This window comes from Anopheles darlingi, chromosome 3, assembly GCF_943734745.1.
Source record: "Anopheles darlingi chromosome 3, idAnoDarlMG_H_01, whole genome shotgun sequence".
NCBI lineage: Eukaryota > Metazoa > Arthropoda > Insecta > Diptera > Culicidae > Anopheles > Anopheles darlingi.
In genome coordinates this window covers 36408439-36419486 of record NC_064875.1, presented here as the reverse complement: position 1 = coordinate 36419486, position 11048 = coordinate 36408439, and the positions used below count along the sequence as shown (strand labels likewise).

At 41.0% G+C, this 11048-nt stretch overlaps 1 protein-coding gene across 1 annotated transcript in view; it reads left to right on the top strand.

Moving 5' to 3' along the window:
- Positions 1-5273: 5273 nt before the first annotated feature.
- Positions 5274-11048, top strand: part of LOC125954105 (uncharacterized) — an 11551-nt gene continuing 5776 nt past the window's right edge. Inside the window, exons 1-5 of the mRNA XM_049684115.1 lie at positions 5274-5452; positions 5979-6047; positions 6427-6643; positions 6715-7041; positions 7107-11048. The exon at positions 7107-11048 is cut by the window's right edge and continues 3033 nt beyond it. Coding sequence (XP_049540072.1) covers positions 6554-6643; positions 6715-7041; positions 7107-11048 — 4359 coding nt within the window. The 5' untranslated portion in view covers positions 5274-5452; positions 5979-6047; positions 6427-6553. The remainder of the gene's footprint in view (positions 5453-5978; positions 6048-6426; positions 6644-6714; positions 7042-7106) is intronic.

The window sequence follows — 11048 nt, the reverse complement described above, 5'->3', positions numbered from 1 at the left end:
GACCTGGACATGGTAGAAGCTGTTCTTGCTCGAGATCGTCCTTGGCAATCGAAGTACAGCCTACAGGTGGTCTGTCAAGTCACCGGAAAATGGTGGCTTCATCGCTATCAATGGCACCGTGGAGGAGCGGCCACCAGAACCTGGAAATGGTCCGCAAATGGCATGCGCTGTTAGTGGTTTTTGAGTGTCACCTCACAGCAGGTAACACCCAACCTTATGATGAATCAAAATGGGATCGCTCATTGCAACACATCGTGCCAGATTTTGTCATAGCGAAACGAAGGCTATGCAACCTGGGCTGTGTGGAGGAATGTGGCGGGTCTCATTTCCTTGGTGGACATGAAATCACACCTGGACATGGTAGAAGCTGTTCTTGCTCGAGATCGTCCTTGGCAATCGAAGTACAGCCTACAGGTGGTCTGGCAAGTCACCGGAAAAATGGTGGCTTAATCAATGGTTACACGTGGTCAGAGGAATGGTTTACTGTCCGACTGTCTCTATGCCTGATCAAAATAGGATCGCTCCTTGAAACACATCGTGCCAGATTTTGTCATAGCGAAACGAAGGCTATGCAAACTGGGCTGTGGAGAGGAAAGTGGGATTCATTTCCTTGATGGACCTGAAATCACCTGGACCTGGACATGACAGAAGCTGTTCTTCCTTCCGCCCTTGCCAATTGAAGATCAGCCGACAGGCGGATGATCAAGCGCGGATCGACCGCGTCTACCCTGGCATCGGTCAGTCGGACAATGGCCTGGCAAATCACTGACAAAAGGGATCCAGGAAATGGTTGATCTCTCCAGCATCCCGGTGACCCGATAAAATTTGCACAAGTCTTGCTTCAATAGGCGGTGCCAGACGGGGCGAAAACTCTAGCGCAAACGAAAAAATTAATGCCAAAACGGTTTCGTTTAACCCTTACACGCTATCAAATTTTTATACGTCCGCGGACATTTTCGCTGAACCCTTGACGCTATCAAACACTTTATTTACGAAAATGTAGGTTCTTTTTTGTATTGTTTTTGCATTTTTAATATAAATATAACAGCAACAGCTACAAAATCGTTAAAAACTGCAAAATTTATTCGGAAATCAACTTCAGCGGCCAAAACACAGATGTAAATAATACGTTTGACATCTATATATATAAAAATGAATGTGTCTGTCCGGATGTCCGGTATAGACTCCGAAACTACTGGACCGATTGACTCCAAATTTGGTATGTGGGGGTTTTTGGGGCCGGTGAGTGCTATAGACATGGTTAGAAACCCCCCGCTACCTTCCTTCATGCCCTTCCCTAACACTTGATTGTTAAAAACATTCATTACTCCGCAAGTTATGAACCGAATACCATTAAAACTTGCACAATTGCTGATGGTCATCTGAGAAACTATGGGACAAAATTTGGCCTACATCGGATGAGGGGAAAGGGGAGCTTCCATACAACCCCAATCCTTAAAATACGTCCTAGGGCAATATGGGTATCGTTTCCTAGGTTTTGATGGTCTCTAAATAGGTTGGTTTTATTTAATATCCTTTAAATTGCTTCTTTCACCTATCCACCACCACCACCCTCCATTCCGTACATCTTGCAGAGCAGAGTGAGGGATGGGAAAATTATATAGTTGCGAATAAAACCAATAGAAGAACGAGAGAGAGAGAGAGAGAGAGAGAGAGAGAGAGAGAGAGAGAGAGAGAGAGAGAGATAGAGAGAGAAAGAGAGAGAGAGAGAGAGAGAGAGAAAGAGAGAGAGAGAGAGAGAGCGAGAACGCCTGCGGTGAAATGATAACAATGTGATCGGCAACGCTGCAGAAATCGTTACCATTTTTTATTGGTGTGTCTACTGTTGGTTTTAATTTTCTTAACAATTTCTTAAGTTCAATCAAGTCATTAGTTAATCAAGAAGTTGCTTTAAGTTTCACAGGTCAATTTACATGAAACAATTATAAAAACTCATTCAGTTGTGAAGTATTTGAATTGATCAAAAATTATAGTAATTTTTGATTATTGATTTACGTGCCTCTTATCATTGACGATTTTCAACGTAGCGGGTTATGAATGGTAAACGATCGGAATTGCATGCACAAACATATAAAGGAGCAGTAACCGAATAGTAATAGAAAACAATACCAACACATCTATCAGGAACGGCTTGCGATTGGAATGATCACCGAGAATGTCCGAGAGAGAAGAAAAACCCTCGATCTGATCGATTGACGTTTGAATAAATTTGAAGTGCGGTGCTTTTAGTTATGATCTACCATGTGACTATGTAAATCATCGTAGGCTGAATACCGGAAAAATGGATCAAATGTGTCGTATTGTAATGTTGTTGACCCATACCACCATTTGAACTTAACGAGCTATGTGCAAACCGAACACTAAAGTCAAAGTATTTTATAAAAAAAAACTTGGGAAAATATAATTCGTGGTCCCAAATGACATCACTTAGCCCGAAAGGCAAAGCCTTTAAACTCAAGCATCATTTTAACTTTCCAGTTCATATTTACAATCACGTCGCATCTCTATTTCCAACATCACTAACAGACCTAACTATTGATTTGGTTCATTGATAAATCGAATACGACCAAATGATGGAATAAATAAAATAATATCTACTGAAATTTTCAAGTTTCTGTTTACGATAAACCCACGACCCATCAAAGACAGTACGAAGTCTGTCGGGGCAGCTAGTTTCGATATAAATTTTCGGGTTTTTACCCCTGCCACACGAAGCGAAAACATTTTGGCATTAATGTGTAAATTTGCGCGTAAATTTTCGCTCCGTGTGGCAGCATCTAATGACGAAAATTTCCCAATGGCGCTTACCATACTTTCTGATCTTGGATTTTAGAAACCAAATCATAAACGGTAAAACATGGAAAGCGCAAGAACGGCATGGAGGGGCATGGAATGATATGGAAGGGCATGGAAGGGCATGGAAGGGCATGGAATGGCAGTTAATAAACATGATAAGCAAGGAAATAAAACATTTCAAAAATTAATGTTTCATACTCTATTCCTGTAACCGGGCCGTTTAGCTAGTCTATATACAAATTGTAGTAAATTCTCCCTCCCGAGCGGGATGCAACATGCCGCAGACGTAAGCGCGAGCGAGAAAACAAATTCCGCGCACCTCGAATCAAGAGAGGAGAGCGCGCGCCAGAGCGAAGCGCGCGAGAGCAAAACGCGCCGGAACGAAGCGTGCGAGAGAGAAACGCGCCGCGCCAGAGAGAAACGCGTTGTGGAGAAATCAAAGAGCGAATCGCGCGGGCAACTTTGATCTACAGAACTGTGCATGCAATGGGGAACGGAAAAAATGGACCAATTTGCAGTCTGAAACTGGGTTTAAAAAGCTATTTTACTGATAGATACGACATGCTCATTATGAGATTAGAGAATAAAACTGAAGTTAAATAAATCTTTAGCCATGTTGCCATAATCGTACCTCCCTAGCTTTCTCCTACCCTCACCCTCTTCTCATCCACAAACCGCATGTTCGTTAGATGTAAGAGAGAACTCTCTGCGTCCCTTTCTCGCGCGTTGCGCCGTACTTTCGATCGCATACAGGTGCGATTGCGTTGAGCACCGCGCGTGTTTACACGGATGATCCTACCCCGCAAACCTAGAAACTCACGATTTCGTATGCTCACTGTAGGAGTGAGCGCGATGTCCGATGAAACAGCGCTATACGAATGCGCCATTTGCAGATTTGTGTGTGAGCGCGAACGAGATGGCTTATGAGACGGCAATACTTTCGGCCGCGTTCATCGGCGCCATCATGATTCCGCTTGAAACGCGCCGAACTTTGTTCGAATCTGGATGCGACATCGTGATTTGATTTACCTTTTTTGGCACAATTACCGCGATTTCCGACAATAAAAGCGCATCAAATGGTCGTACGATAATGGTAGACCTTGTCGCGAATTAATTTGATCTGCTTTTCAGTCAACTTTAGCCGTTTTATCTATTGCACCGCAGCTGTTCGCATTCAATGAAACAGCCGCAAGAACATGCATTTTTCCATGTTTCTAGGCTCATTCCTTCGTCAAAAAGGATTGCATGATGTACATTTACAAATCAACAACTTTTTTCCTGATTATCCGAGTACATTTACCTGCCACAATTTGCCACAAAACGGCGAGGAACAGAGCTGTTTTGTTTAACACAAAAGAGACGGGAATGATGATCCGTTTCTTCGGACTGTTTTCCACGGCTGTAACGAGGTAGATGATCATTAATGCACAGGCCAGGATATGAAAACGGCGTTAGAAAAGATCCGCCCTAGAAGAGCTAGGCAGTGATGAAAACGCAGCGCGATCTCCGCCCACGACAGCAAGAAAAGACGCGCGCGTTTCTTGCGTGGACGAGAGTTGGGAAAGGGGCGAAGATGTTCGTCTTCACAACATTTGAAAGGGTTAAGAGTGAAGCGGGAAAATGGCTAAAACCAATGGATGTTTTTGCTTGCTTGTGCAGTTGCCCAATCAGAAGAGAACAACAAAACAGCAGCAAAACAATCGGCAACAGCATCCGATGTCAAGCACGAAACGCAGAATGCAGAACAAAGGACAACAATCAGCGCAGGATGTACGAACAATGGGGGCAGGAGGGGTTTGGGTAAAAGACTGAAATAGGCCCCCCCACTCACGGTGAGTTACTGAGTGACCGTAAAAATCACTGTTTTACTGGGAAAATGTAACTTTTCCACCCCTACCCCCTCCCCTAAAACATTTATTTACGTTTCCACATATTTTTATGAAGGTTTGTTTATCTAAAAAGCGGTAATTAACGATTTTTTCGGTCACTCAGTAACTCACGGTGAGTGGGGGGGGGCCTATTTCAGTCTTTTACCAATGTTACTTTTCCACCCTTCCCCCCTCCCCTAATACATTTATTTACGTTTCCGCATATTTTTATGAAGGTTTGCTTATCTAAAAAGTGGTAATTAACGATTTTTTCGGTCACTCAGTAACTCACTGTGAGTGGGGGGGCCTATTTCAATCTTTTACCCATTTTACCAGTAAAACAGCGATTTTTCGGTCACTCAGTAGCTCACTGTGAGTGGGGGGGGGGCATTTCAGACTTTTACCTTATTTTTTCCAAATTCCCAAAGGGGTGTTTTACATAACACCACCTCTCTGTTAAAACACCATGCCACACGTGTATTCGAGGAGTCACGCGATGTGGACACGGCCTGAGATTTCGCCGAACTAATTGGCAGCACTGCCCGAAATGGCTTTTTTGCAAGATGTCAGAAAAGAAGGCAAAATAGTGCAAAAGAGAGATGACCAGTTTTACTTGAATCGAATGAAAAGCAGTGCTGGTGACGCCATTTTAGAAATCCTTCATCTCGCTGAAATCCTGCTTCAAGTACAGAAAAGTGCAATGAAATTAAATCTTTAGGGAGAATAAAATTAAAGCTACTGCAACAAATTTTGTGTAATAAAGTGAGGTGAGTTAAAGGTTGCATAGATTGTAGAGCTGATTGTTTCTTAGGTTATTCTCTGTGACATGAAAAAGATCCATTACATTTTTAAAAACGTACAAATGCTGGATGTAAAATATAATGTGCAGCGCTTCGGTTTCGAGTATTTTTGGTTTTGTCAGAAAACGTAAGAGACACTCTTACACTACTGTACGCTCACGCTTTAATACGAAAGTGATGATGTGCACAAAACTATATTTTGCTTGAGTTGGAAATAGCTGCTTTCTATAAATAGGCGTGTAATTCATCAGTACAAATTGCTATATTCGCAACATATACCAACATATACGCGTACAGTATCATATATATATATATATATATATATATATATATATATATATATATATATATATATATATATATATATATATATATATATATATATATATATATATATATATATATATATATATATATCTTAATGCGCGCGCGTGTGTGTGTGTGTGTGTGTGGATAAATTTACCTATTATTAAATGTACCTTTCTCGTTATAGCCATTACATACTCCGTTTATTACCGGCTTTTGCAACGTGTCGCCAACCATTTGTCAAATCGACTTTGAGGTATGTTTCATCAACTTAACATATTACTAAAAACCTTACCTTAGCGTTTGCATCTTCAATCCAACACCATTCCGAAGATTCAAATAATTCATATTTTTATACACAATTGACCAAACATGTTTTTATGGTGCTTTAGTTTTCATGTTCCATTACGATACCTATGGAAACACTTTAAAGAAAACTATATTTTACATAACATAGAAAACACAATAAATGGTTGCAAAGGTTTTTTCAGTACAATTATCTTCCATAAAGAACACAATTGCAATCGAGTATCTCTGTTTATGGTCACAATTAGTTTTATCCCATATTTTTTACAAAGTATATTGATTATGATACTGGAAACAATTTATTCTTGTTTCAACTATTTTGTTTCCAGAATTATTACGAAGATATTGGGAAAATTGATCGAACATTCTAAGGAACTATATTATCATATTTGATAAAGAGGTAGTGTGGCGTTATAGACAGAGAAGATAGTTCGCCGATGAATAAGCTTTTGCAGCATGAATTCTCTGGGAGGATCTAAAGGGGAGCGCAATGCAAAACCCAAATTTGCTGCTTTAGATATCAACAAGCTTTATATTACCAGCCGGGTAAGTGTTATGATTCTTCGTTTTGGTTGTTATCCAACTGTGGAATGAAATAAAACATTGATATTCTTTAGGGCGAATCTTTGGAACCATCAACGCAGAAAAGTACTATTCCTCGCAAACATGGTATGCAAAGTTTGGGTAAAGTTCCGTCTGCACGACGAGCACCGGCAAATCTCCCCTCATTAAAAGCTGAAGTTAGCAACCCTACCGACCATTCTGGTAGTTGGAGTCTGGAGCAGAACAATAACAATAACGGCATTAGTAGTCAAGCTAACGTCAGAAGCAGCAATAGTTTCCCCTTAACGGATTACAGATCAATCTCCGATACAGACTCGCAGAATAATCCGCAATATCTATCAAATTCACCCATCGTACCTTCTGCAGCTACATGGAATACGGTAAATAGTTTTAACATATGATTGTAACGCATATTTTAATTTTTTGTTTTCGAAATTACCAAAAGATCGAATTTCCGTCGTTAGACGACACCGGATCAGCTGGTGCAAATGTGATAAAAGCTTCACAACAGCAAGAACAACCCACAAAAGCTGGTCCCTTAAGTATGCGACCGCAAGCCGATACAAAAACTTGGATTCTTCAACAAACAAGCGGTGGTCGGGCTGGTGCAGCTACTTCTTCCTCATCTATGGCTTCTCCTATGGACAGTGCCTCCAAAGAAGCAAGAGGACAAAATATCCAAAATGTTACAACCCAAAATCTAACAGAATCCTCATTACCACCTCAATTCAGAGCTCTTCTTCCATCGTTTATGAGGGGAAACGAAATTGCCTCTACGGATACTGTAAACAATGGTGTCACGGTTTCATCTTCATCCTCACAACCACCATCTCATGCGATAATATCCTCGATTCAACGGAGCAGCAGCAACAGTGTAATGCCAAGTTTTGCACAATCACACGGAATGCTTCCTCATCAAGGTACTGTTTCCTTGGAACCGAAAAACAACTCCAATTCTCGTACTGGGCCAGTTGGAGCAAACTATTCTCCCAAAATATCGAGCACTTCAGGAAGAACTCGCAGTCTTGGCCATGGAAACGCCGTAAGCGGTTCGACAGTCAGTCAAGAAAGAGGGAATACTGGAGAGGGATTGTTGAATGATCATCATTATGGAGGACGGCGTGGTGGACCACCGTCACTATCGCGGCATCGTGGAGGTGGTGTAAATCCGGCAGGAGTAACAGCCAGTTCATGCTCGGGGATTCCCCCTCGTGGTAGCGGGATTTCAGATGTAAGTGATACCATTGCAATGAAAGACGAACAGCGCAACGTATTATCATCAGGAAGTTTGAACGATCAAGAGTCAATAGTCGTACGTCCAATTATCCGAGATGAAGAACTGCAACGACTTGAAGCGATTTCCAAGGATGAAGGATGGTCAAAAGACTATGAATTCGATTACAATCAGAAATTAGAATTTTCGGATGATGAAATGGAGCCTAATCTACCTTCTATAGCAAATTTAAGCAACAACAAATATGATACTCAACAGATCCCTCTTGTTAAAGAAGAAAAAGTTATTAATCGCAACAAAGATATTGAAAATGAAACCATTGTCAAAAAAGACGTACATGACCGCGACCAAGGTCTTCAAAGAAATAGTGGACAAAATTCTCGCCCTATCATGACACCCGCCTCCGCTTCTAGCATTATTGGTGGAGTGCTGGATGTCGCAGAAGCCAAGGAACGACTAAAACAACGACGTGAAGAAGATCAGAAACGCGAACAAGAGCGGAAACAGGCTGCTGCAAAAAAATTGCTAGAGCTAGAAAAAAAATTAAGTCGTAAAAAATCTGAAGAAGTTGCAGCTGCTAGTAACATATGCGGAAGTGACAATTTTACCACGAAAGTTACTTCCAATGTCACGCATACGTCTATTAATGCATTTGAAGAAAGCAAATCATGTTGTACAACGGACCATGCGGTTGAGCCGTGGGTTTCCGTTCCGGTTAAACTAACAGGTAAAAGTGCAGAACGAACTGAAGCTAGAGATCGGTATGAATACGTGAGTAATAGAAACGATAGAGATCGTGATGTTGGGAATGGTACAAACGGAAATAATTGGGATGCACCTGCCTTTTCAAAGTCGTTCCAATCAAATTTACCACCACGATTCCAACGACGCAAGCTTGAAAGGAATACATCCGGATCTAATATCCTAAACGTCACTGATGGCCACAATAGTTGTCGTTTAGGAGGTAAAGGAATGGTTGGTCGTGATGTCGATGATGCAAAGAGTGACATACCATTTTCGCAACAATACGATCCTCGCTTTATTCACAACCAACAAAATAACTTTTTGTCTGCTAAAGCGACTCGTCGTATAGAAGCGGAAAATCAACAGGGGAAACTAAAGCGCAATCAACAGAGTGATCGTGATGAAAAAGAGGTAGAGCGGGATTTAGAGGATCGTTCATGTGATCGAGACCACCGCCAACATGATCATGAGAATGCGCTAAATGTAATGCAACGGAACAATAAGCTTACTGTGGATATAGAATTTTCAACAAGCAACGAGAGAGAATCTTCTAGCCAGTTGAACACTGGTTCAACTACAGCTCCGCATGCACGTAGGTTATCAGAGAAATCACGCGGAGATCATAAAATTAGTATCTCTAGCGATGATAATCTTCAACATGTTAATACTAAAGTTCCCTTAGCGAATTCTGACAGTTTCGTTCAAAAGACTTCATGGGATGAAGATATTTGTGAAGAAGAACAATTTCAAAAATCTTCGCAATTGACTGAATGTTCAGCATCATTATTGAAACATGATGCGGCCCTTATAATTTCTACCTGTGACCGAATTGATAATTCTCTTGCTGATCGGGAGCTGAATAAGGATGTTACAAACAAACAATCGCAACAGTTCTCAGACAAGGATGAAGAAAGACAAGTTTCGAGTGGGTCAAACAAAAGTAAATTAAAAGATGATGATTCGATTCACGTATTCGATTCTAACAAAGAATTCCATTTTAAACAAATGCCATGTTATGATAACGAGGACATGTCTATACCCAGGAATGAAAATCTTGAACAATCTAGAACCAAGGAGAACATTGTAGAACCTCCAATCATTCCATCTTCTACTAATGACTTTACAATCTCTGAATACTCACATAATAGTCGGGCATCGGATAGATCAGACATTTGTTCATTAAAGGCAGCAGTTTCTAAAAACTGTGTTACAATTGACAAAGAAGGAGAAGATATTTCAAATTTGCAACAACAACCTGGCAACAAAAAGAAAATAACATCTGTTCAGCAACCATCACGAGATCGTAGACATGATTCTCGTATTACCGAAGGAACACGTAACAATGTTAATAGTGTTTACCAGCGTTTGGAAGGTGGGATAAATAGAGGGAACAACACAGCAACAAATTGGAATCGTTCCCGTGGAGCTGGAAAGATTGGCGGTCGTAATTACAATCAGGACTACTGGAGTGAGTCAGATTTTTCGGAGGAAGGATTTGAAGATGACCAGCACTTGAAAAAGGCAAACTGCGCTGGTCTAAAGTATCATCAACATTACCAGCTGCAACATCGTCATAGTGGCGCGCATTCAGGGCTCGGTTTTAAATCTATACAAGGAGATGCTTGTATCAAAGAAGGTTTTACCCCGCGTGGTGAACCATCGCGGCGCGGTAGAGGTGGGGGAAATGTAAATATTGGATCGGCAGTGTCATTCAGAAAAAAAATTGTACAAGGGGGTGCAGCACATCTTGGTAAAAAGATAGAATGCTATCCACCTGGTCCAGCTAGTTCTAAAAATCCTTTCCGAGGCACAGATAATGCTATTAATGTTATAAATAATCCGGAAGATCAATCAAAGGCTGGCGTTTCAGTTACTGATAACAGTAGTATAACTGCAATTTGGACGCGAAATGTATCGCAATCTTGTAACAACGCAATAGAAGATGTGCAACCTAAGGATGACAAAATAACTAATTCCGATGAAGATTGTGATAAGCTATCACGACGAGTGCATCATAGTGACGCAGTTCAAAACCCTACATTGATCGACAAACACAGCACAAATACCCTGGGCGTGGCGTTATCCAAAGAACCCATTGAAAAAACTGTTTTATTCTCTGAACATTGCACCTCATCAGAAAACACATCGACGCCTTCGTCTGTTTTTACCGGTAAAGGAACAATGAATCAAAAACTGAAAAATCCAGCAATCAGTGGTGAAAAGAATAGCAGTTATGAACATGTAGGTTCCCGAAGCAATGTTTCCTCTACCATGAGTAATGCACTAAGTGAACGAAACAGCCATTTGTCTCGTGTCGAAAAGTTCAATAAAGAAGGGACAATCGACTGCAGTAGAATGCATAGGAACGAAAATGAAGAAGGAGCAACGCCTGAACTCAGTTGCGATTAT